Source organism: Pagrus pagrus (genome assembly GCF_965226575.1).
Source record: "Pagrus pagrus genome assembly, contig: HAP1_SCAFFOLD_58, whole genome shotgun sequence".
NCBI classification, from domain to species: Eukaryota; Metazoa; Chordata; class Actinopteri; order Spariformes; family Sparidae; genus Pagrus; species Pagrus pagrus.
Window position 1 is genome coordinate 142017 of NW_028175405.1, and position 27984 is coordinate 170000.

The window sequence follows — 27984 nt, forward strand, 5'->3', positions numbered from 1 at the left end:
TTCACCACAGTGCTTCCCTGTGAAATGCCGACAATCCAGCAGAAAGGATTTTTAACTGTAGGAGTCCTTGTCTTCGCAGGCAATATGCGCAGTAACCCCAAGGAAGGAGCGAAGCCTCCTGTCAGACCAGAGGTCGGTTGTAAGCGCAACACTTGCCTGAGCTTCCACCGCTTTGATGATGTCATCCTTAACCTTACTGACTAGATAAGGTATCTGCTTCTCTGTCAAGCTGGTCCTAGACACAGGAGTGTATTTGCAGTCTATGACAGAAAGAAAGTGTCTAAAATTTGGATTTTCTACTAGAGACAGGGGCAGAGAGCATCCAATGACATGGTCCTGGAGGATGGCTTGTGTAATGGCCTGTTGCCTGGATGAATGGGCATATAAGTGGATTCTTTGTGCAAAGGAAGGTATTGTCTGCTGTGTGGTGTCTGCCATTGCCAGTGATGCAGGTCCTGCTTTGTACTCCAAGTACCTGCAAAATAGGGAAAGAGACATCTGTAAGACATCTGTTCATATTCAACCACAACCAACTGTCTTGCAAGTGATATGAAAATTAAGTGTACAGTCTGTAAGGGAAATTCTCCTTTGTGAGGTTGAGAGTTGCTAAATCTCAGAAGAATTGTAGACTCAGCGTGATGAATCGGATCTCTTTAATACATGCAGCATGGAGCGAAGACCTGAAGTGTTCTCTCCCGTCTTCCAAATGTTTCTGACTTAAACACAAAACAGAGTGGGGGGTTACAACATTTCTTCCCAGAACAATGACCCCTTGATGTTTGGTGGATCGTCTTTCCCAGGACAGTGACCCTTTTGATACTTCATTAGAATGTAAATTTCATCTACCATCTATCTTCCTGTAACACCCCAGACGAGAGGCAATTGTCTCTCGTCTGACTCTGACACTTACGGCAAAAGGGGTTTCTCCCCTTTTGCTCTCACATCCTGATATGGTGTTTACAGTATATTTCTTACTCAATGGAAAACTATTTAATTTCTCACAAGTCTAAACATCAGGTCTTTGCATTATGAAACCTAAATCCAATCCAGTATGACACATTAACAGATCATCTCTGTATTTGACTTCATCTTTTTGCATAACTGCAGCACTATGCCTGCTCCTCCTGTCAGCCAACTAACTCATGTGTATTGCTGCTGATAAGAAATGAAACCAATCTTAACAGAAAATACACTTCTGCTCTATAAGGTCTGATGTTGTTCTCTACAGAATCTGTAGCTTAAACCATTCTGCAGCTGTAGTGGCATGATAGGCTCATAGGGCCACACAGAAGTGGACTTAACCGTGTTAACCACATCACACATTATACATACATGTACCATAAGGCTGTGTGTGTGCGCGCGCTCTCACGGATTGACAGACTGTGTGCAGCGACACTGTGCCGTACCGTATCCACCCCCCCCCCTTAAGACAGTGATGAAAGCCATGATCCCAAACAAAGAAAATACTTTCTTTATGTTGTACTGGATGACTGCGGTATGGAGAGTCCCACCATATGTGACGGCACAACACCTGACTTGGACATCAACTACATCGCATCTGTCACCACTATTGAAGAAGAACCCTGCTCAAGTCAGGACCCCAATGGCAGCGTAGTTGTTGGTGCTTTCCAAAAAAAAATGGCAAAAGAGTCTACAATAAGAGACACTTCTGTGTCTATTGCAGTAAGCCATATGCCAAAATTGCAAGGCATCTTGAAAGTGCACACCAAGATAAAATGGATGTGTCAAGAGCTCTTAGCTTTCCAAAGGGATCCAAAGAGAGAAAACAACAGCTAGAATATATTCGTCACAGAGGCAACTATGTTCATAATGCTGCTGTCATGGAGTCAGGGAAGGGGCAACTTGTCCCATTGAAACAGCCACCAAAAGAAGTGCAGGCAACTGATATCATGAGCTGTGCGTACTGCCAAGGACTCTTTACAAGAGAGGTTCTGTGGCGACATGTGCAAATTTGTAAACTCAAGCCTGGGTCAATCAAACCAAAGCCCGGAAAGAACCGTGTTCAGGCTCTGTGTACATACACAGGTCTTGTGCTTTTGCATATGAACAGGCACTTGTGGGAAGTTTTCAGTGCTATGAATCCCAGTCCTTTCAAAGAAATTACAAAAAAATGACCGCGTGAGTTTGGAGAGCACATGCTCAATAAAGGTGGGATGACAGCAAAAAATCAACAGTGCACTTGAGAAAAAATGTGTGAACTGGGACGACTGCTGGCTAATGCCAGGAAATTTACATATTTACATTACACAATTTACAATAAAAAAGATGGAGGATTTTATTAATTATACCTAGAGTTGGTCAGAGCTGTCAAAGTGACATGCGGCTATGAGAGCAGCACAAACACTTTTGCCATTCCGTTACTTGCAACTAAACTTGGAAACTCTGGTAAAAGTCAGTAAGCTCATCAAAGCTCAGGCGCTAATATCCAATGATCAGGAACTTGTGAAGCATGCCACAGAATTCCAGCAAGTGCACAGTGAAAAGTGGAATGCAATGGTTTCTGCAACAGCACTGAGGAACATTGTTGAAGCCAAGTGGAATGCACCAACTGTAATTCCCTTTACTGAAGAAATTCAAAAAACGCATCGGTTTCTAAATGACTTCCAAGGTGAATGCAGTGGTGCGCTGTCCGAACGTCCTTCTACAAAGGCCTGGATAGATCTGGCAAAGGTCTGTTTAAAACAAACCCTGCTATTCAACAGATGCAGGGAAGGATGCATTTTTGTCAAGGGACACATCTGAGCCCCATGAGGATTTGAACTGGGCACTGTCTGCAGAGCTTTTTTCCACCTCAGACATTTCTCAACGATTATCATCAGAGGAAAGCGAGGCAGACCAGTTCCAATTCTTCTGACTTAAAAAATGCTCTGTGCATTAGACATCCTTGAGAGGCTTGAGGGGTTCTTAAAGACAATTGTTACATGTTTGCGAGACCTGCAGCTATGTCACACTTCCATGGTTCAGACTGCATTCGTGGCTTTGCAAATGCGTGTGGTGCAAAGTGTCCCAAGGCATTGACATCAACCAAACTGTGAAAGCATTCTGCGACCCTTTCAACAGTCCTGAACAAGACAGACACGGAGATGGACCAACTGGCCAACTTTCCACGACATCAGACTACATCGTGAGTTCTATCGACTCGCTGAGAAGACGCTGCAACTCGCGAAGATCAGCAAAGTTTTTATGGCACTTGAGCAGGAAAGATTGGTCGAGTTCCATGACAAGAATTTGAATGAAATCACAATTGATCCAAATAGTATGTTTGATTTCCATTCTCCTTTGTCTACCATTCTTTTTGTTTGACCAGATTTATAAGCTTGGTATGTCTCCTGCAGACAAAGTTCTGGGTAGTGTTGATAAAGATGGGTGCAGAGAGGAAGGAAACCATTCACCTTCTATTGATGGTATTTTTTATTTAGTTTTTAAGTAGGTTGTTGTACCATTTATTTTTGTCTCATATTCAAGATGACGTCTTTTATGGTACATTTCCTCACAAATATAGAATTTTAAAACTTTAATCTTTTATGGCACTGAAGTGTTTTGACACTTTATGGTCAGCATTGTTACAGCACAACTGAAGAACATATCTGACTAAATTATGTATTTCAGCAGAAAATAATGTTGCAGGTAATGAGGGGGATAACATCCCACTAACACGCAAGAGACGCAAACAACCATCAGCAGAGGATGGCGCATATTCTGGAGATGGTGCTGTAAGACCTTCTTGCAAAGGTGAATTTTTACACAAGATCAGTAGATGAAAAGCGTTTGAAAATAAACAAAAGATTCCTTCCATCTTTTCAACCCTGAGTTTGGGGGTGCAGAGGCATTGTTGCTGATCAGGTAGAATAAAACAGTCACAACCTGGTATAGTTTACTGCAACCATTACTTTTACTGAAAATATTTGAATTACATTATCCCAATTCTGCTTAAATTCTTCAGTAACATTTGCAGTGAAAGATATTTCCTTGTAAGTGTGATATTATTTATTTTACTTTAAGTATAGGTAAAGTAAAAGATCAGAATACTACGCCCACCACTTCAACCAAAAATATAGAAATATAGACACTGCATTGGCTGCTGGATTGTACCTCAACGTCGCCGCCATATTTGACCTGGCAAAGACTCGCCTGTGCACGAATACAAATAAACAAGGGAACTGTGGTTTTTCTGGGTGAAAAGTGCTATAGCATTGTAATTTCTCAACTGGTTTTGAGAGTAGTAAAAAAATAGTAATAAACCATTGAATATAAAAATGGCTCATTGAAATTAGTTGAGAAATTCAAATGTTATAGTGCTTTTTAATCATAAAAAGCTCTGTAAGCTTTACTTATATACATTTACAGGCCAGTCTTGCCCAGTCTGATATGGTGGCGAAATTGATGTATTGCGGTAATAAACCAAAGTCAGTGCAGCATGTACATGTACATGCCTTTTGTAAGCAACATTAACACGTCAGACTAAATAAGAGCTTGAGTCCCTGTGAGCTTCAATAGATTAAACAGTGTTTAAAAGATTGGTTAATTGAGCCTTTTTTCAGGTAAATACTGGATGTAATTCAGTGACAGTGAAGAAGTTGATTGTAAATCAGTTCTACAACATTCAAATGCATTTGCAAATGATGAATGCAAATACAGAATTTTAAAACTTGAATCTTTCATAGCACTGAAATGTTTTGACACAATTTTTTTTTTTATGGTCCGCATTGTTACAGCACAATTGAAGTATTGTCTTGTGACGAAGAGGACATCGTCACCTTGCTTTGCACACATGGCACCACGCACTTTGGACTGAGTGTGACTACAGTTTAATAATTGCACAGACACTTTAAGAGGAGCACCAGCACTTTATTGGAGATTTGCACAATACATTTTAACACTATTTTTTGCACATTTGTATGGATATGTTTATCGTATTTATTGAACGTTTATTGTCCTTGGTCGGGTCTTGGTATTGCAGGTGGGTGCTGTGTGTGCCACGCAGCTCCACCTAGAGCAGAGGGACAGAGGGTTAACAGTGCATAATAATTGTTAATTGCTTCAACAAGGAGCTAAGCTAAGAATTTGTATTGTGTTGCTCAATAAGTGCATGCAGTGAAGAAGTCAAGTGTGTTGTGTACTCACCAGTCTTGTCTTCAGGGTGTGCAGTCAAAAGGCTTCCCCCAGTAAAAGGGTAACCAAGTGTAAATTGGTGTGGGGGTGGTGGATGTGTGTATTGTATTTTAGTAAATGTAATATGAAGTGGGATGTGTATTTTTTTTGTTAGGGGAGGCAAATGAGGGTGTGTATATAGGTTACTGATTAGGTAGTGTAAATATAGGAATAAAAATGGTGGATTAAACATGTTGATAGGCAGTGGATCCCTGTGGATGGAATCTTCCAGGGTCATTAGCTGTGACACCAGCTGTCGTACTGATGTGTTTATGCTGTTTGCTGAGATGGAGGAATAAAGAACCACCTCTGTGACCCACCTTAAACCTGCCTGTGGATCATTTTTTGCTGCACCATCCAGCCGTAATTGTGGTCATTCTCACAAGTGGTGTCAGAAGCTGGGGCCCACGTTACAGCAAAGGATGCCAAGGCAGGGGAAGAAAAATGTCCAAGAAGAACCAGATGAGGGGCCCTGCGGAGCAGGTGCTCCAGACACCATGACGGATGCTAAAACAGAAGACAAGCTGGATGAATTAGCAGGTATGGTGAAATCACTCATGCGAGCACAAACGGAGAGAGACCAGCAAAGAGAGAAAGAGTCCTCACTTCAAGAACAGCGATGGAGACGCATGCAGTATCAAGTCTCCCAAATGCAGCAACAAGTTAACATGAGGAGAGAAGAACAAAGAACAGAGCCGGACACTATGGATGAGAGTCAGCGCCCACAAATAAATGACGAAAATTATGGTGATTTTGATGACCCAGATGAAATGATGAGCCAGGCAAGTTGGGTTGTCAGACAGAGGGAACTCAAGCTACTGCCATTATGTCCAGATGATGACATTGAGCATTTCTTAACAACATTTGAGAGAATGGCCCAGGTTTGTCACTGGCCTAAAGATGGATGGGCTGTGCGTCTGGTCCCTCTGCTCACCGGCAAAGCCCGCAGTGCTTGTGTTCTGATGGACATGAAAGAATCTGAAAGATATGAAAAAGCTCCCCAGACAAGAGGACATCTTCCAGACCCGCTGCATCCGGAAGGCTAAGAGAATTACCAGAGACAGCACACACCCTGGTCACTGCTTCTTTGCCCCGCTGCCCTCAGGAAGGCGCTACAGAACACTGAGCGCCCCCACAACAAGACTAAAAAACGCCTTTACCACAGAGCTGTTACACTACTGAACTCCACCCCCCTCCCACACTGAAACCCCCCCCCATCAACACACACTTACACACACACATTGCACTACTGGTCCCTTTAAGGCTTGGACTTCTTTGCACACATTTTAATTATTGTTATATTGTTGATTGTTTTCTTTATATTTTTATATTTATTTATATGTACAAGGCAGCTGGAAGGCTACTCCAACAAAATGTCATTGCCTCGACAATGACAATAAAGACTATTCTATTCTATTCAAAGTTAAAGCAGCAATTCTGGCAAAATATTAAATTACACCTGATACTTACTGCAGAAGATTCCGGTCCCTCAAGTTTGAGCCTGGTGAAACTCCAAGAGAGCTGTATGTGCATCTAAAAGACCTTTTTTGCAAATGGGTTAAGCCAGAGAAATCAACAGTTAAAGAACTAGTTGACACTATTATTCTTGAACAGTTCCTGAGGATGGTCCATGCAGAGCTGGAGATCTGGATCAGAGAGCATGACCCCAAGACAGCAGAGGAAGCTGCACGCCTGGCCGGCATCGTCACATCAGCCAGAAAAGGAAGCTGAGCTGCCACCTTTGGCTGGGAGAGCCACCAGGTCCATTCAAGTAAGTCCTCTGGGGGTAAACAGGGGCTTGGTCAAGTCACGAGGTAGATGGTTTTCAAGTGATGGGCAGTTTACTCCCCAGGCCACAAGCTATGCTAAAAGTCGATGTCAGGTGTTACCACTGTAATGGTTTAGGGCATAGAAAACCATTTTGCCCAGCTTTGAGCCACACTAAACCATCTTTCCTTTATTCTGCTCCAAGGCCAGCTACAGTGGGTACAGTGAGGGACGCAGGCCATGCAGCCCCAGTTCTGATCAATTGAAAGCGTGAAATAGCATTACTTGACTCTGCAGGTTTTCAGACTGTAGTTTTGTCCGGTTTGGTCCCCAGAGATAAATGGAGTAAAGACAGATCACGGATAAGCTGTATTCATGGAGATGAGCATGTTTATCCTACAGCTGAAGTTTATCTGACTGTGGGGGGGGCAGACTTTAATGTTGCCTGTGGCATTAGCTCCAACATTGCCATACACTCCAGGCCAGTGGTTCTCAACCTTTTTAAGTCGCGACCCCCAATTCAATATGCACTGCTGTCCGCAGTTGAATACATTGTGATCTCGTTGATCTGCTCTGTACATGCGACATCTATTGCACGTCTGTCCGTCCTGGGAGAGGGATCCCTCCTCTGTGGCTCTCCCTGAGGTTTCTTCCGCATTTTTTTTTCCCTGTTAAAAGGGCCTTTTTTTTGGGGCAAGTTTTTCCTCACTCGAATCGAGGGTCGAAGGACAGAGGGTGTCGTCTCTGTACAGATTGTAAAGCCCTCTGAGGCAAACTGTGATTTGTGAATTTGGGCTATACAAATAAAATTTGAATTGATTTGACCCCCCCCCCACCCCACCCACACACAATCAATACACCGTAGGCTACGTCGAATTTACAAATCAGACAAGCACTTATGATCACACTTCAGCTATTAGTTTCTTTATCATTTTATTTTGAAACACTTTTGAATATTTTCAAACAAGAGTCTGACTTTTCACGTGAGTTACAGACCGACGATGGTCGCTACATCCCATCATATTGCTGGTAGTTGAGCCGGTTAAAATGTAAACAATTAACGCAAACTTTTTTTCTTTTTAATGAAATAAAATGATAACCAGCACATGCTAATTAGGAAGCCTTAACAAAACACACTGGGGAGAAAAACTGCCCATGTTTCATTTTAAACATCTATGTTGCTGAGAGCTTAAACATGAAAAAGAACGTCATAACATTGTGTCATAACAACAACTTAACAAGTTTTGTTAAAACAAACTCCTAACTCTATAAACGTTGTCTTCTTTTTTTTTTCTTCACAAAGCCAAATAGCTGCAACCACTATGTAATGTGATGGCTGGGCCTTTTGTTTGCCTCTTGTTTGAACAGAGCAGCTGCATTCTTGGCTTTATGTTAGACACGGCCACGCGAAGATCACTCTCAACTCTGAGGAGTCGTGATCTGTATTTGTTTTTCAGTATTCATCTGTATTTTGTTGTCATTCATCTGTATTTTGTTGTCAGTGCAGAAAAGGTCTTTTCACACAGATATGTGGATGCAAATGGAAATAGTACATCGGTTGCAGCTTTTGACAGTGCTGCGTACTTTGTTGCTACTGACAACCAGGACTCTTCCAGTGCGCATGCCGAGATAGCAGTCTGTAACGTGCGGTCAGAGGAGAGATCTAGCAGGGCGTCCTGCAGCTCTGATGGCAGGTGATGTGCGGTGGAGGTGGTGAAAGGCTGGCATATCCAGTCGTACTTTTCCGGCGTGTCATCATTTGGGAAGTACTTATTGAAACTTTCAAGCAGGCTTCTGAGGTGAGAGGCAATAATTCCTTTCATAGTTTGAATGGTTATGTCGTAACTCTCCATAAAGTCATCAAGCTCAGGGAACATTTCAACACTTCCCCCTTGCACTCGCACAGCCCACCACTTCAGCTTTCTCTTAAATGCCATGACCTTATCAGAGAGAATAAGGACATTTGTGTTTGGGCCTTGTAGGGACAAGTTTAAGCTGTTTAGTTTGTCAAAAATGCTGGCTAAATATGCGAGGCTCGTGACCCACTTTGGGTCAGTCAGATAGTCAGCAAGGGGAGAACTACAGTCTGATAAAAATATGCGGACCTCCTCACGCAGTTCAAAGAGCCTCGTTAAAACTTTGCTGTGAGAAAGCCACCTGACCTCTGTGTGAAAGAGAAGTCCTTCGTGGTCTGATCCCATTTCATGACAGAGTGTGGCAAAGAGTCTGCTTTGCAGTGGCCGTGATTTAATGAAATTGACAATCTTAACTGATGTTTGGAGGACACCTGCCAGCAAGTGCTTCCCTGTGGATCATACAGTGCAGAAATTTCACATGGGGGCTACCTCTAACACGCAGGCCCTCAAACCTTTTCTTGCCCCCTGCATAGCTCCAGCTCCATCTGTGCACACAGAGACACAGCTCTCCCATCTCAGTCTCTCTTTTTGTATGTTACTGTTGAGCTTGTTGAAAATGTCCCGTCCAGTGCATGTTCCCTCCATTGATGAGCAAAACAACATGTCCTCGTAGCTGTACCTCACAAAGGCCAGCAGCTGCGCATCTCCTGACACATCTGTGCATTCATCAATTTGCTCTTCCTCACTCTGTCAATGAGTTGCTCTTTAATGTCATTTGCTATGTCCTGAATGCGGCGCCCCACGGTGTCATTTGACAGGGGAATGGTTAAAGAGTGTTAGATATTTTCTCCCCATGCATTGCTCTTGTGATTGCTACAGCTGCGGGACGGATGAGACTCTCCGCAATCGTGTGAGCCTTTTTCGATTGAGCCACCAGATATGCGACCTCATATGAAGCTGCCAGGGCCTTAGCAGGGACTGTAGAATATTCACTCACCACTGTTTTTTGCCTTTTTAGTTCTTGCTCCCTGCGCTGAAAAAAATCAATTGGCTTATAAGTTAAGCTGCTGTGTTTTGTCTCTAAATGTCTTTTTAGTTTTGCTGGCTTCAAGCTCTCAGTGCCATATGTTTCTCAGGTGGTGGTTCTGGTGGCTGATCTTGGGACCCCTGCTGCTGCTGCTGACTGTCTTGTGCTGGAACACTTTTTCTTTTAAGCCATCGCTCCATTTTTCCAGCTAGCAAACTTGCTGCAGCTGTGGCTAAAACAACAACGCGCCTTTTTTCTCTCTCTTTTTCTTTTTTTATTTCCCCCCACGGTGAGAGGCGGGGTAGAGAGAGAGCCGTGTCTGTATGTGTGAATGAGAAGGGCAGACATGCAACTGGTTTTGAGTAATAAAATGCCTGTTTGAGACCAACCGCTCGTCGTCCTTGTAACATCCGGTTGGACGCTCATTATTTTGCGCATTTATATTTTTCCAAAATGATTTGGCGACCCCCAGAAATCATCTCGCGACCCCAATTGGGGTCAGGAATGGCTGCTCTAGGCGATGATGTACCCACACTCTATGACCTTATGACCCCGCCAATATGCAAACCTGACGGGAGCAGTGAGGAGGATCAGAGTTCAGTAGCCGATTTCAGTGAGCCATTGAGTGATTCAGTCACATTGCCTGTGTCACCACCAGAGTGCAGAGGGAGTCCTCAGAGAGCTGCCTTTCTTTGAGGTAGACTGGGAAGCAGGGCCAGTTAAACCTCACAAGTCACAAGCACAGTGAAGACGGGAGAAGCTAAAGGGTTCACTTAGACAAGGAGCACAAAGCTCTCCTTAACCACCAGAACTGCTTGATTTTGAGTTTCCCCCAGATTTGAGCTCACTGCAAAAACAAGATGTGACACTGAAGCAGTAGTTTGAAAAGGTGACAGATGTGGAGGGTGTTCAACAAAATAACCCAAGCTGTTTAGATGATGACACCTACATGGTGAAGGAGGGTCTTCTCTATCAGAAAAGGGGAAAAAAATGAGACTTTAGCACTGCCACAACAGTTCAGACAGAGAGTTATGGAGATGGGGCATTCAATTCTATGGGCAGGTCACCTGGCTTTCCAGAAAACTCTGAACAGGATTGGAAGCTGCTTTGTTTGGCCAGGGATGTACACTCAAGTCTCTCAGTGCTGTGCTTCCTGTGAAACCTGCCAACTAACCTCTGCTAGAGGAGTTACACGTACCCAATTACAGTCTTTGCCCATCATTGATACACCTTTTGAGAGGATAGGCATGGACATTGTAGGCCCATTTGAGAAAAGTTCCTCAGGCCACCTTTACATTTTGGTCATGTGCGACTATGCCACACGGCACCCTGAAGCCTTCCCTCTCAGGTCTTTCAAAGCTAGACAAGTAGCAGATTGCCTTTTACAACTTTTTTCTAGAGTAGGCATACCCAAGGAGATTTTAACAGACTGTGGGACGGATGGGCTGATGGAGCGCTATAACCAGACACTGAAAAACATGCTGCGCAAGTTTGTGTCTCACACAGGTTCGGATTGGGACTGCTGGCTGCCATACCTGCTGTTTGCGTACAGAGAGGTCCCATAAGCATCTACGGGCTTCTCTCCGTTTGAACTGTTGTATGGGCACCAGGTGAGAGGACCGCTGGACCTGCTGAAAGATTACTGGGAGAGTTCGAAGCCAGAAGGAGAAAATGTGGTAGCATATGTGGTAAAAATGAGGGAGAGACTGGAGAAGATGATGGCGCTTGTACATGAACACATGGAGTCGGCTCAACAAAACCAGAAGGTGTGGTATGATCAAAAGGCCAGAGAGCGGGTCTTTCATCCAGGCCAAAAAGTACTGTTGTTGTTGTTGCCAACCAGTGAAAGCAAGTTGCTGACTAAGTGGCATGGACCATATGAAATCAGCAAACGTGCGGGTAAGGTCACACATGAACTTTTTATGCCGGACAGGTTTAAAAGATACCAGACTTTTCATGTTAACCTGCTTGAGGAGGTCCAGGTGCGTTCAGAGCCTGTGCACCAGCAGCTTTTGGTCCGTGAGGTGCAGGAGGAGGATACTGTTGACAAGTTCTTCCCAGCTACCACCACAACAGCAGAGGGCCCAGAAGTGGACCTGTCACATCTGTCTCTCACCCAGCAGGCAGAGGCGAAGCCCCTGCTTGACCCAGAACTCTTCAGGGAGACACCAGCTTTCACCTGACTGGTGCAGCACAGGATTCGGCTGAAGGGAGATGCCCCAGTGCAGTAGAAAAGCTACAGGATTCCTGAGCGGTTGATTCCTCTGCTGCAAAAGGAAATTAGGCTGATGTTGGAGCTGGGAATAACAGTGAGTGGCAGGCCCATTGTATTGGTCCCAAAGAAAGATGGTACTCTCAGATTTTGTATTGATTTCAGATACCTGAATACAGCGTGCAGCTTTCGGTACATCACCACACTGGACCTCAGCAAGGGCTACTGGCAGGTTGCCTTAGCACCAGATGCCAAGGAGATGACAGCTTTCAGAACACCATTTGGTATGTATCTGTTTAAGGTCATGCCATTTGGTCTCCAGGGGGCGCCAGCCACGTTTTAAAGACTAATGGACCATGTTTTGAGGGATTTATCTGACTGTGTGGCTGCATATTTGGATGATGTAGTTATTTTCAGCCAATCATGGGAGGAGCATATGGTGCACCTGCAACAGGTGCTGCAGAAAATAGAGGCACCCCCATCTACCCCTCAGACACTGTCATTAAGTTTGCCGATGACACGACTGTAGTTGGCTTGATCTCAGAGGAGGATGAGACAGCTTACAGGCATGAGGTGGATCATCTCATACAGTGGTGCGGAGCAAACGACCTCATCCTCAACACCTCTAAAACCAAGGAGATGATCGCTGACTTCTGTAGGACTAAGGTGGAACCGTACGCACCCCTCCACATAAATGGGGAGACGGTGAAGGATGTAGAAAAGCTGAAGTTTCTGGGAGTCACACTGTCGAACCAGCTGGCATGGACGAACAACACCATGCAGCTGGTCAATAAAGCTCAACAGAGACTTTTTCCTGAGGAAACTGAAGCGGGCCAAACTACTCCTCAACTTCTACAGAAGCACCATCGAGTCCATCCTGACCACCAGCGCCACAGTGTGGTACGCCAGCTGTACAGCCGCGGAACGCTACAGTCTCTATCGTGTGGTGAAGGTGGCTCAGCGCATCATCAGGTTGAAGCTCCCCGAACTGGACACCATTTACACAAAAAGGCTCAACAAGAAAGCCCTCAGCATCCTTAGAGACACCCCACACCCGGTCACTCCATGTTTGAGCTGTTACCATCTGGCAGAAGGTTCAGGACAATCAGAACCAAAACAAACAGACTAAGAAACAGCTTCTACCCCAGAGCTGTTGCCTACATCATCCCACTTCTATCATAACAGTCACTGTTATACACACGCATGTTATACATGCTGCTGCTATCACTTATTATTATTATTATTATTATTATTATCATTATTTGAAGCTGCACTGATACCTTTCTGCTGCACAGACATTGTATTTTATATATACTGCTGCTCTTGTCTTGTTTTGTTGATCTCCATGTGTGCCTTTTATGTTTTTTAATTTTTTTTAATATATGTTTTATATTGTCTAACTAATTGTCTTTTACCGAGAATAGTCTAACAAAGTTTCATTGTACACCCAGTATAATGACAATAAAAGATTCATTCATTCATTCATTCATTCATTCATTCAGACGGACACTTTTGGAGTGGGCCTGGGAGCAGTGTTTCTGCAGGAGGTGGAAGGAGAGGAGGTGGTGGTGGAAGGAGAGTCGGAAGCTGCTGGACAGAGAGACAAAGGTACTCTACAGTGGAAAAGGAGTGCTTGGCGATGAAGTGGGCCATCGACACCCTCAGATATTATCTGCTGGGGCGGCACTTCTTCCTGGAAACTGATCATCGGTCTTTGCAGTGGCTTTATCGCATGAGGGATGCCAACATGCACATCGCTAGGTGGTACCTGGCCCTGCAGCCCTATGACTTCACGGTGCACTACAGGTCAGGGAAGTCAAATGTGGTGGCGGACTGTCTGTCCAGAATGTCAGAGGAATGAGGTACTGTTCTCTTTGGGGAGAGGGAGGAGGAAATCTGACGAAGAGCACATCGTCACCAGGCTTTGCACACATGGCACCACGCACTATGGACTGAGTGTGACTACATATGCAGAGGAGCAACAGCACTTTATTGGAGATTTGCACAATACATTTTAACACTGTTTTTTGCACATTTGTATGGATATGTTTATCGTATTTATTGAACGTTTATTGTCCTTGGTCGGGTCTTGGTTTTACAGGTGGGTGATGTGTGGGCCACGCAGCTCCACCTAGAGCAGCGGGACAGAGGGTTAAAGGTGCATATTAAATGTGTTAATTCCTTCAACAAGGAGCTAAGCTAAGAATGTGTATTGTGTTGCTCAATAAGTGCATGCAGTGAAGAAGTCAAGTGTATTGTTTACTCACCAGTGTTTGTCTTCAGGGTGTGCAGGCAAAAGGCTTCCCCCAGGAAAAAAGACAAAGTGGGATGTGTATTTTTGTTGTTAGGGGAGGCAAATGAGGGTGTGTATTTGTTACTGATAAGGTGGTGTAAATATAGGAATAAAAATGGTGGGTTAAACATGTTGATAGGCAGTGGATCCCTGTGGATGGAATCTTCCAGGGTCATTAGCTGTGACACCCTATAAATGGGGGCCATTTTAACAACCTGGGGGAGGTGGTACTGATGTGTTATGCTGTTTGCTGAGGTGGAGGAATAAAGAACCACCTCTGTGACCCACCTTAAACCTGCCTGTGGATAATTTTTTGCTGTACCATCCAGCCGTAATTGTGGTCATTCTCACATGTCTGACTGAATATTTTGTATTTCATAGAACCATCAGCAGAGTAAACTATTGCAGCTGATGAGGGGGATAACATCCCACCAACACACAAGAGACGCAAACAACCATCAGCAGAGGATGGAGCATCTGGAGTCGGTGCCAGGAAACCTTCTTCCAAAAGTGAATTTTGAAACATTTTCATTTATTTGGAGTAACATAAGTAGATCTGGGTGTGTAAAATAAATTTAAAAAACGCACGCCTCAGTCTGGTGGCACCCTAGTACATTTAGTCAAGTAATGTATTTAATTACAAATTTGAGATACTTGTACTTAAATTTAGCCTTTTCTTTTCATATTACTTTTAAAGTTCCACTTTACTACATCTTAGAAGCAAATATTGCACTTTTTACTCCACTACATTTATCTGACAGCTATAGTTATTACCAGTTACACTGGAAATTATTATTTTTTTGCACAAAAATGAAGGGCTTATACAATATGGTTTGTTATAAATTCAAGTATTCATCAGTTTTTACATATATTGCTTATATTTGATTAATCAGTTGATTGACAGAAAATTAATTGATAACAATTTTGATAGTGGTTTCAGTTATTTTTCCAGTAAAATCATGTGGTTGCCGCTTTACAGCTGGTATGACATTTGCTGCGTTTCCTTTAAATCATTTCATTGTATTTATAATGTTCAGGTTTGGACTGGACATTGTGAAGGTGTCACTTGGGCCTCTGGCTTACTGTGACCACAGTTCTCAATATTTTTACCGATCAAAGGATTAATGGAGAAAACAACCAGCATGAAAATAACCATCGGTTGCTGTCCTAAACAAAATATTACAAAATCCTACCTTTACGTTATTGTAATCATTCTTAATGCCGGTCATCGGGTCAGAATTTCTGTTATCTGGTTAGATTAGTCATAAAATGGAAACTATTTTTCATGGTGGAGTGCTGAGGATGAATCGAGTCTCACAGCCTGTGGAAAGAAGCTTCTTGTTAGTCTAGTGATGCAGCACTAAAACAAACAAGCTGGTCAGGCCTGGTATTATTTGTTGTGAGCGCCTGTTCATAAGTGGACAGCTCCAAGTACAGGTGTGAATGCCTTAGGATTTTATGACTCAGACCGCAGTCAGTGGTGGTCTTGGCCACACGTGACCACATTCTTTTAGCACTGTGTAAGCACATGTGTCCTGGACCAGATTGAAGCACCGCCTGTTCAACTGATATTTTCTGTAGAGTGCTGATCACACTAAGACTCATTATGGGCATAGCCCCTTCAGAAACGTCCATAATGCAAAATAATTAATAGAATAAATGTCTGAGGTAAAACACAGCCCTCTATGCACTCTCCCCTCTCCTCCTCTCCTCTCCTTAGCAGCGGCGGTTAAATTTCAACAGTGGGGGGGACCCCTGGTGGAACGAGGAAGATGTAAGACACGTTTCACAGAGGCTCCGCTGGAATGATATTTTTTTTTTTTACACTTTTATATTACACTTTTGTATTTTTTCTGCCAGCTTTAAGCCTTAATACTGCAGCCTTTTACTATAGGTAAACTTATTTTTTTACTTGCGGACACTCTATGATGGCAGGCCGAGGGAGAAATGATGCTTCTAAAACAGGCTGCGACAGGCCCCAGCCATCACCTGAGCAGCTAGATGCTAATGCTAATGCCACTGTGGCGAGAGCGGGTCTGAGTGTGTGTTTGTGTGAGCGTGTGTATGTGTAGTGTGTGTCGTCAACAACGCCACCTGGGATTTTAACCCAGGAAATAGCCATACAAGGCCAACACTAGGGCTGCAACTAACGATTATTTTGGTTGTCGACTAATCTAACGATTATTTTTTCGATTAGTCACAATTATTTTCGACTTTACCTCATATTCTCAGAGCAAATTAAAAACCCATGAAACATGTATTTGAAAACATAATATTTTGAAACAACTGCATTTTTAAATTGTTATTTTAATGAAACATAAATTGACAAAATAATACATTAAAGTGCAAGTTGTGATAACAAAAACATAATGTACAAATAACTTTACTATACTATAACTATACCTTTTTGAAATAGTGCTGCCAAGTCCAAAATTTCAAATAAAACTAGTAAATGTAAATAAAATTTAAAAAAATCCAAAATGTGAGCATATCAACATACTCAGGTGTGAGGCTGGCTCTCTTCTTGGAGGTTATGTTCCCAGCAGCTGAGAACAGTCGCTCAGAAGGAGTAGAAGTGGCAGGAATGCACAAGAATGACCAGGCTAATGATGCAAGACTTGGATATTTTGCTTCATTTGACTTCCACCAAGATAGGGGATTAAAGTACATCAGTACCTGCAATGGGACAACAGATGAAAATTAGGCTTGTGAAAAAGTATGGCATGTTACAGTTGATGTTAAATGTTAATTAATAAGAACTGTTCTTATTTAAACACATAAATCTTGCCTCGTTGGTGATAGCTTGGTTGTGAGCATCCTGTTCAGCAGTCTCACTGTCAGTATCTGTTGAGGAGTCACATCCAAACAGTGAATCAAGAGACCCATTTGAAGTTCTCTTAGCACATGTAATGGCTTCCTCATTCTCACTGGCACACTGCCTCTTTGCAGTTTCTTCTTGCATGGACTGTAAGGCAAGAGATTGGACTTTACTTTGAAATTTCTGACACCAGGTTCAGTGTTCAGTTTCTGAAAACGCGGGTCCAGTGCAGCTGCAATGACCTGTGTGTTTGTGTTGTCATCTTTGACAGTGACTTCTCTGGACCAGCGTGCAGTTGTCTCCTGTGAAGCAGCTGCCTGGAATGCCAGAAACAGAAGCTGTATCATAGGTGGTCTGAGTGGACTTCTGAAGCCCTCTGAACAGAGGAGGCAGGGCAGAGGCGGTAGCATAGGTTTCACCACTCAGGTAGACAGTGGCACTTTCAAAGGCCTGAAGAGCTTTTGCCAGTTCCTCAAGCAAGGCCGACTGGTCTGGTTTCAGGTCGAGATGCTGTTTCCCTTTCTGTGTTACTGTTTGGGTTAGACAATGTTGCAGTCAGCGGCCATCTCTGTTCTAGCAGACGAGTCACCATGTAAAAGGTGCTATTCCACCTAGTAGAGACATCTTGGATAAATTTCTTCTCTGGGATTCCCATTTGTTTCTATTTGGTCTTCAGCTTGCTTGAGGCTAGTTCACTTCTTTTGAAGTGCTCTACAAGACACCTCGCTGCTCCTAGTGTTTTAGTGATCTGAGGATGTTTCAGAGCATGACCGATCACCTATTGTGGCCAAGTGTGGCCTGCACAGCGGACTGAATTCCACCCATGCTTTTCTTTCAAAATGTTTGCAGCCAGCACTGTGTCAACATTGGAGCCATTGTCATGGACAACAGCCACAATCTTGCTAGCAGGGACCTCAAACCTTGCCATGGCATACTCAATCCATGCAGCAATGTTAACTCCAGTGTGTCGTTCTTCCAGTGGCATGGTGGTGAGGCAGAAGCTAGTGAGTTCCCAGTCATCACTTAAAGTGACAAGTGATGCCAAAATATGCCTCTGTGGCAATACTGGTCCAGGCATCAGCTGTCAGGGCAATCTTGCTCTTAGTTGATTTAAGGACGTCTATAAGATAGATTAATGTTGAGTCGGTGTGTAGCTATGCCAAAACAATGTCGGACTCCGTAGTTTTCTCCGGGCCCCTGCCAAACCTAACCAGTGATGACATGTTCAGCCGCATGTCATCATTCAACCGCTGGCTGTCAAGGTGGTGTCCAGCAAACGATGTGGGCTTTGTTGATAATTGGCGGACTTTCTGGGGAAAACCTGGTCTCATTAGGAGAGACGGCATCCATCCCACTTTGGACGGAGCGGCTCTCATCTCTAGAAATTTAACCCATTTCATTAGCCAACAACCAGCCTGACAACCCAGAGTTGAGACCAGGAGGCAGAGCTGCAGTCTTACACGCTTCTCTGAGCTTCCATTAGATCAGTTGCTCCATTGAGACTGTGTCTGCCCCCCGACCACCTAAATTAATTAAATTAATCAAATCAAAAGTCCACAGAAGAGGAGTTGTGCATGAAAATCTAATAAAAATTAACAGCAACTCTGCAATCTCAAAACAAGACAAGAGAATTAAATGCGGACTCCTAAATATCAGATCCCTGTCATCGAAAGCTGTACTAGTAAATGACTTAATTTCAGACTGTAATATTGATTTATTCTGTCTTACTGAAACTTGGCTGCATCCTGAAGAATATGTCAGCCTGAATGAATCCACTCCACCCAGTCATATTAATACTCACATTCCTCGAGGCTCCGGCCGAGGAGGTGGTGTTGCAGCTATTTATGACTTAAGTCTGTCAATCATTCCTAAACCTAAATTAAATTATAACTCATTTGAAAGCCTTGTTCTGAGTCTTTCACATCCAACGTGGAAAACTTTACAGCCAGTTCTATTTGTTGTAGTGTATCGAGCACCTGGTCCTTACTCAGAGTTTTTATCTGAATTCTCTGAGTTTTTATCAAGTATAGTCCTCAAATCAGATAAAGTAATTATTGTAGGTGATTTTAATATTCATGTGGATGCCGTTAATGATAGCCTTAGTACTGCATTTATCTCATTATTAGACTCCATTGGCTTCTCTCAGTGTGTACATAAACCAACTCACTGTTTTGACCACACCCTTGACCTTGTTCTAGCTTATGGTATCGAGATTGAAAATCTAACAGTTTCTCCACAGAATCCTCTTTTATCAGACCATCACTTAATAACTTTTGAAGTTCTATTACTGGACTACACACCATTAGGCAAAAACTCCTTCACTAGATGTCTATCTGATAGTGCTGTAGCTAAATTTAAGGAAATTATACCGCTGGCACTAAATTCAATGCCATGTCTTAATATAATAGAGGACTCCTCCGCTAACCTCAGTTCCTCACAAATCGATCATCTTGTTGATAGCACTGCAGGCTCATTGCGAACAACACTGGACTCTATTGCCCCCCTGAAAAGGAAACCTATAAAGCACAGGAGGTTAGCACCCTGGTATAACTCGGATACCCGCAAATTGAAGCAAACATCACGGAAATTTGAAAGGAAATGGCGTTCCACCAACTTGGAAGAATCCCGCTTAGCCTGGAAAGATAGCCTTAAAATATATAGGAAGGCCCTCCGCAATGCCAGAGCAAGCTATTACTCGTCATTAATAGAGGAAAACAAAAACAACACCAGGTTTCTTTTCAGCACTGTAGCCAGGCTGACAGAAAGTCACAGCTCTACTGAACCATGTATTCCTACAACGCTCAGTAGTAATGACTTCATGAGCTTCTTTAATGATAAAATTTTAACTATTAGAGACAAAATCCATCATCGCTTGCCCTCAACTGGCACTATTGTATCTTTAAACACAGGAACCTCAGAAACAGTTGTAAATTCTGACTTATATTTAGACTGCTTCTCTCCCATCGACCTCCACCAACTAACTTCGATGGTTTCTTCATCTAGACCAACAACTTGTCTCCTAGACCCCATCCCAACTAGGTTGCTGAAAGAAACTTTACCTTTAATTAGCACATCTCTACTAGAAATGATCAACCTGTCTCTATTAACAGGATACGTACCACAATCCTTTAAACTAGCTGTAATTAGACCGCTCCTTAAAAAGCCTAATCTTGACCCAGAAGCTTTAGCCAACTATAGACCTATATCCAACCTCCCTTTCCTCTCCAAGATCCTTGAGAAAGCGGTCGCCAACCAGCTATGTGACTTTCTTCATAAAAATAGTTTATATGAGGATTTTCAATCAGGTTTTAGAGCACATCATAGCACAGAGACGGCACTGGTGAAAGTTACAAATGACCTCCTCATCGCTTCTGACGAATGACTTGTCTCTGTCCTGGTCTTACTAGATCTTAGTGCTGCATTTGATACCATTGATCATCACATTCTACTACAGAGACTGGAACACTTAATTGGCATTAAAGGACCCGCATTAAACTGGTTTATGTCCCATTTATCGGATCGATTTCAGTTTGTACATGTTAATGATGAGTCATCCCTGTATACCAAGGTTAGTCATGGTGTTCCTCAAGGCTCCGTGCTTGGACCCATACTATTCACCTTATATACGCTCCCTCTAGGAAATATAATTCGGAAACACTCCATAAACTTTCATTGTTATGCAGATGATACACAGTTATACCTATCAATAAAGCCAAATGAAACTAATCAGCTTACTAACCTCCATGCATGTCTCAAGGACATTAAGACCTGGATGACCTGCAATTTTCTGCTGTTAAACTCAGATAAAACCGAAGTTATAGTACTTGGTCCTAAACACCTTAGAGATGCATTATCTAATGATATAGCGAGTTTGGATGGCATTAACTTGGCCTCCAGCACCACCGTCAGGAATCTGGGAGTTATCTTTGATCAAGATATGTCCTTCAACTCCCACATAAAACAAATTTCAAGGTCTGCATTTTTTCATCTATGTAACATTGCAAAAATCAGGCCCATCCTGTCTCAAAAAGACGCAGAAAAGCTAGTCCATGCATTTGTTACGTCCAGGCTGGACTATTGTAATTCTCTATTATCAGGCTGCCCTAACAAGTCTCTAAAGAGTCTCCAGCTGGTCCAGAATGCTGCAGAACGTGTACTGACAGGAACTAAGAAAAGAGATCATATTACTCCTGTATTGGCCTCTCTGCACTGGCTCCCTGTAAAATCAAGAATAGAGTTTAAAATCCTTCTCCTCACTTACAAAGCTGTTAATGGTCAGGCACCATCATATCTCCAGGAGCTCATACTACCCTATCACCCAACTAGAGCATTACGCTCCCAGAACGCAGGATTACTTGTAGTTCTTAAAGTCTCCAAAAGTAGAATGGGAGCCAGAGCCTTCAGTTATCAAGCTCCTCTTCTGTGGAACCATCTTCCTGTTTTGGTCCGGGAGGCGGACACCCTCTCTACCTTTAAGAATAGACTTAAGACCTTCCTCTTCAATAAGAGCTTATAGTTAGGGCTGGGCCAGGACAGGCCCAGGCCTGTCTTGGACCAGCTCTTAGTTATGCTGCTATAGGCCTAGTCTGGGGGACAATGACACACTGAGCTTCTCTCTCCTCCCCTCTCCTCTCCTCTCCATCTGTATACATTATGCCTGTATACATGCCCCATCTCTGCATGTCACTGACTTACTTCTTCCCCGGAGTCCTTGTGCTTTCTAGTCCTACAGGCTCCCATGGATCCTGGCCGCGCCCGGGTCGTGGATCGTGGATGCGCCCACTGCTATGGCCCTGCCTGATCGTGGATGCGCCTACTGCTATGGCCCTGCCTGATCGTGGATGCGCCTACTGCCATGACCCTGCCTGACACCCACCACTACTGTCTCTAATATTAGTCACATCTCTGTTACATACGTTCCACTACTATTATTGTAATGCATTACTACATACCATCCTTACCATTAATCACTACTACTGTTATCACTAGTAATCACATTTCCATGTGCATTTCATTATTATTGCTGTAATACATCTTAATGTACTTTCACTCCTGTCAACCATCGCTTATAATTGAATACATTGTGATCTCGTTGATCTGCTCTGTACATGCGACATCTATTGCACGTCTGTCCGTCCTGGGAGAGGGATCCCTCCTCTGTGGCTCTCCCTGAGGTTTCTTCCGCATTTTTTTTTTCCCTGTTAAAAGGGCCTTTTTTTTGGGGCAAGTTTTTCCTCACTCGAATCGAGGGTCGAAGGACAGAGGGTGTCGTCTCTGTACAGATTGTAAAGCCCTCTGAGGCAACTGTGATTTGTGAATTTGGGCTATACAAATAAAATTTGATTTGATTTGATGTCATTGACTATCATGTTGACGATGCTTTCTGTCAAGACTTGAGCCATTGGAGGGGTTCATGTGCCTCTTCTGACAACAAAGTCATCTACACGCCTTTTCTTGGCACTGGAACTACTAAAAGAGAGAACAAAACAGAATTGTGTATCATTTAAGAAGCTGAAATCTATGCATCATCACGTTGTCATGCCTGATAGTAATTATTACAGTTTTTAATTGATTACATATCTTACAAATGAATTATTATTGTTATAAATCATTGCATTAAGTGGAGGTTTACTATTCAGTGTCTTATCCAATTTATATTACTGTTTTGTACTGATTTAATATCCTACACATGAATTATTACTGATATTGTTGCTGTCAGACAAAAACCTCTTATTTGCAAATTTGACTTTTTTCGACTATTTTTTTATAATCGATTTTACTGGCCACCCTTCACGTCTGTATACATTATTAACCAATGAATGTATTCAAAGAGCTTATCTCCAGCCGGCCTCTTGTCATGTTATGATGCACGGCAGAGCTTGGGTTCACAACAACCGCAGTTGTTGTTGTCATTCGAGATCTGTTGCATTTTTAATAACTTTGAATTTTAATAAATCACTTTTTGGTTGCACACTATTGGATGAATATGTCCATTTCCGTTCTATTTGCTCGTAGGTTTGTAGCTTACTACCTACAGTTGGTACTAGTTTCAAATAGAGGTTTCCCTCACGGAAAGCGTGATTCACGCGTTGCGTGAAATTGTAGGTCACATTGTAGCCACTAGGTGGAAGCATCATACTGAAATGCAGCTCAAAAGATTTGGGGATAATTCCACATTTGACCACAACATAGCTGCAATGGAGAGTGGCGCTGTTCATAGGCCATAGGCTACTTAATTTGCAGCTGTGGTCGAGAGAGCTAGAGAGTGAATGGAGAGAGGGAGCGCTACGCCGGTAAATCAGATCAATGTTGTTTTTTATTGTTTCACAGTGGTTACGTTCAACAGGATCAGTGGTTCTCATGGGGGTCCTGTCCCCCTCCATATTTTTGATCTCTCCTGTAGCCTGGCCGGGTCTGGCTCCAAGTTTTAGCAAATTGTCTCATATCTATTTTCTGCAAGTTCTCGTGAATGTAACAATCCACTTATAGCCCACGATCGCTCGTTTAAACAGTCTCTAAGCTGCTTCGGTCGTGCCAGCGGCCTGGACCCGATGCAGCTGGACTCACGAGCGGAGCATTAATGCACATCTGTCTGCAGCTGCTCCAAACACACAATTTGAAGGGACAGATTAGATGTTAATTTTGTTAACAGTGACTTTGTTGATACTACTTTAATCGTAGAATGGAGCCACAACGGGCTGATTTCAGCCAAGAGCAGCAGGTTGTTTTAATGGAAAGTAGGCTATGAGCGATACAAAAAAGCTGATCACAGCCTGAAGCAACAGTGTTGCTGCAAATATAACAAGAGGAGGCTGCTTTTAATTTCTGACAGCTGAACATTGCGCTTTTAAATATGAAGCTTACCCAAACAAAAAACTAGAGCAACAACTGTCATTTTTTAAATTGTGTTTTCATATATTTCACCGATTGTAATAGAATGCGAGTGTGTTTTATTGAAAGCGAGACTGGGTGTGTGTATGAAAATCGCTACAGTGAACTGGTGCTTTGGTTTTTAGGTGCTCTACAATCTCATAGTTTCAAAGAAAATGGATTGATTGATTTATACTTAACGAAATGAAACGAAAACAATATATATTATATTACTATATTGTTGCAACTTTAGAAAATATAATCCAGGGGAAAAAAGGCTTACAAACATGGACCAAAACAGCTCAGTAATACGCACAAAAATCCAAAAGAAACGAAAATGAACTAAAAAAAATAACTAAACATCATGAAGTGGTCTCAATCTGTGTTTTACGCATGCCTCTGTGCATCTGGCACATGTGTCTTGGAGTTCTGAATGGAGGCTGTATGTTCAGCTCCCCTTACATGTGAAATTTATTACATGAAACACGACGAAATTTCTTCACTTATGAACTGAAAAGTGTGAGGAGAGCTACTGTAGGAACCGGTTTTTCTGTTCAAAGCAAACAGCTGTGTGAAGTACTGTGGGGGGCAGGACTTTTGTCTGACAATGTACTTGAGTGAAGTATCCACAAACACACCCATTGGTCAGTGTAAGTGTGACTCCATCTCTTTTTACTTTTTAAACACACACTAAAATTATGGAGCGTGAGCATGTAGTTGACGCGTGTCTTAGGCCACAAAAACTCCACAGTTCTTTCTCACGTGGGTTTATTGAAACCTTTATTCAAGTTACAACAAAAAATAAAACTGTAGCAATCCAAAATCAGGCAATAATCATTAGCACGGTCAAAAACTAGTGTGCTCTCCTCGCCTCCATAATCATCACTGAACCAAAGTACGCACGCATCACGTTACGCACATCTCAGCCAATAAGAAGAGCGCAGTTGTTATTAACTAATAGGCACTCTTATAACCTCAAATATACAAAATCAGAATAAATCCAACAAATCTAAATTATTTATCACCTTATGTGTAATATACAAAATGGCTCCAACAGTCAGAGATAAATGGAGGATGCTAATGTGTTACATTGTGTCCAGCTGTCGTCACAGCAATTATTACAAGCACACCTATTGGTCAGAGATAAATGGAGGCGCTAATATGTCTATTAAGCTCATTACTTTCAATAGAGCCGAGAAGATGGAACATAGGAAAATATTTTTCATTCTAGTTTTAGAGGCTGCATTTAAAAAAAATATATATAAAAAAATAAAGTTATTACTTATAATTGAATACATTGTGATCTCGTTGATCTGCTCTGTACATGCGACATCTATTGCACGTCTGTCCGTCCTGGGAGAGGGATCCCTCCTCTGTGGCTCTCCCTGAGGTTTCTTCCGCATTTTTTCCCTGTTAAAAGGGCCTTTTTTGGGGCAAGTTTTTCCTCACTCGAATCGAGGGTCGAAGGACAGAGGGTGTCGTCTCTGTACAGATTGTAAAGCCCTCTGAGGCAAACTGTGATTTGTGAATTTGGGCTATACAAATAAAATTTGATTTGATTTGATTTGATTTGACTTTACATCACGTTCATAAGATGTGTAGTGACTGGAATTCAGACTTCCCAAAAATATAAGATATATACATGGTAGCCTACGTGCTTCAAATAAAACATTTTTGTTTAAAAAATCGACAGGTATACAGAACAGTGCAGTATGATATACAGTAGGTAATTTAAAGCAGAGTGTGTCCTCAGATCTGCGTAGTGTGCGCATCAGTCTTTCAGCAGGAGATCCTTCGGCCCTGGGCATTTTTCGCCGTCTGCCATGCAGTCACATGCCAGTCGGTCCTCCCTTTAATGCTATGACCTGTTCAATGACTTTGTCCAAGTGATCTATGTATTTGTTGCAGGCCTCTTTGGTGAGCTTATATTTCCAAAATGACTCTATTGCGGAGATCAGTTCATCTCTGTTTTTGGGTTTGGCCTCACAGCGAATGTAGCGTTTCATTGAAGCCCAGACTAACTCGATCGGGTTCAGATCCGGCGACCTAAGAAATTTTTGCTGAACATAAGGTTTGTTCTAAATTAAATAAAAGCCTGTCCCATACAGACGCGTGTCTCTCTAAAGGGGTCCGCTCGGCACACACACACCCTCCAAAAAAAAAAAAAACTATTGGCAGAAGTCCGGGCCGTGAGAACCGGCAGTCTACCTCTCGTATGGATAATCCAACGGATTTGATCTGGAAAATCCCTTGTTGTGATAGACTCATGTGTTTTCATAATCTACAGTAGCCTATCATAAAGTGGATACAATCACCGCAACTCTGTCCGGAGCTTCGCTACTTTTATTTCCGTATCCTTGGTAACAGTAACCCAGGTACAAGGATCCCCCCCTCCCCGCTTGACTTGAAATTAAAAAAAGTGACACAGGCTATTGCCCGTTCCTTCATGAGAAATCATCCAGCAACACACTCAATCAAACAAGGTGGGGAATGAGAAATCTGCGGCACTACTGTACAGTAGTTCGCTCATTTTAAAAATACAGACGGGTGTGTTTCGAGCTGACGAGAGGACCGAAAAAAGAGAGTGAGACGTATACTGTAGCTGCCGTCGTTACATTTGTCTCATTGAAAAACTATACTGTATTACAGTGGCGAGCGGTGACCTTTTACTGTGGTCATGCTGAAGTGTCAATACCATGCGCGCCCGTAAGGGGGGTATTTATTTATTAATAAAAAATATAATATGGTTTTTAACTACTACAGTGGAAACCGCTTATAGTGATCACGTTGGTCCAGAGTACATTTGATCACTATAAGCGGTTGATTGCTAAAACCGAATTGTTATTATTTCACTTATTTTTTTGTGCAGAACATAATCTAAATGCCAGTTGTATAGTTTTTCAATGAGAAAAATGTAATGAAACGGTCGTCAGCGCGATCCTCTCGTCAGCTCCAAACTCACCCTTCTGCACCTCAATCACAGACCACAGCTGGTTTTCCACACAGCATTTACAGTAACTCACGTGACACGTCTCAGATCAGTAGGCGCTGCTGCCGGTGTGTTTTTAAAATGAGCGAACTAGACTAGTAGCACCGCAGATTGACAGATCTGACACTTGTTTGACAGAGTGTTTCGAGATGGTTTTCATGAATGAACAGGCAATATGTCACTGTCAGACCGGATCGTTTGACGGGAGGGGGGGTCGGCCAGTTTTTGTGATATTTACTTCAGGAGTAGGCCGTCCACTTGAAATTATAGTTTTCTTTTCCTCAAAAGTTCTCCGCGAAAACGGCACTGAACGCAAAGACTGAATAGAATTAATATTTTCACTCATTTTGACCGGGCTACACGATGAAATGAACCACTGACAGTTTCCCGCTGAACAATTCAAACAAGTCAGTTTTGCGCATGCGCGTTGGCAGATAAGCTGCTTCACTGACAGCTTTTTTGCCATTCAAAATGCTCATCTACAGTAAACACAGCCTCTAGCAGTAACTGTACTACTCTGTGTCACAGTGCGCACGCGCGAAACAAGCTGTCAGCTTTCCAGCTTTTCGCAAGCAAAACGGGACAGATTAGGCACGGATTTAAGACCAAAACAGTAGAACTAAGGTATTGTATAATTGAACACACTGCCAGATTAATATTTTCAATTATTTTTATTGAAGGGCTTGGGCATGCACTGCATTTATAGCTTATTAAGACCGCTCGCCCATGCTGTATTATTATTATATTGCATTCCCCATTTGTGCTCACTGCCCCGTGCTGCTGTCTTATGGAGGCGTCCTGCTGCTCACAGATGCCACCTGGCGGTTGTTTGGGCACATTGCAGCTTCTGGTGAAAACACAATTACTCCTCCAAAAAAAAAATCTGTGTGACTCTCCCGTGACTCATGCGTGAAATCCTCCAAATGAAACTAGTACCCACTGTACAGTGACACGTAAATTTAATACCATATATTGAAGAT

At 42.8% G+C, this 27984-nt stretch overlaps 1 protein-coding gene across 7 annotated transcripts in view; it reads left to right on the forward strand.

The window, feature by feature from the left end:
- Positions 1-27984, forward strand: part of LOC311253862 (uncharacterized protein) — a 48167-nt gene that overhangs the window by 15344 nt on the left and 4839 nt on the right. The window contains exons 4-9 of one of the 7 annotated variants that reach the window (XR_014621983.1): positions 3631-3753; positions 6787-6943; positions 13537-13840; positions 14136-14192; positions 14709-14837; positions 17417-19521. Coding sequence is in view for 1 of the 7 variants with exons in the window: in XM_084384332.1 (XP_084240458.1) it covers positions 14709-14837 (129 nt within the window). In the remaining 6 variants the exon portion in view is untranslated. Of the gene's footprint in view, positions 1-3630; positions 3754-6786; positions 6944-12223; positions 12319-13536; positions 14193-14708; positions 14838-17416; positions 19522-27984 lie in introns of those variants that run through there. The other 6 variants (XR_014621984.1, XR_014621985.1, XR_014621986.1 and 3 more) reach the window with 6 other exon arrangements.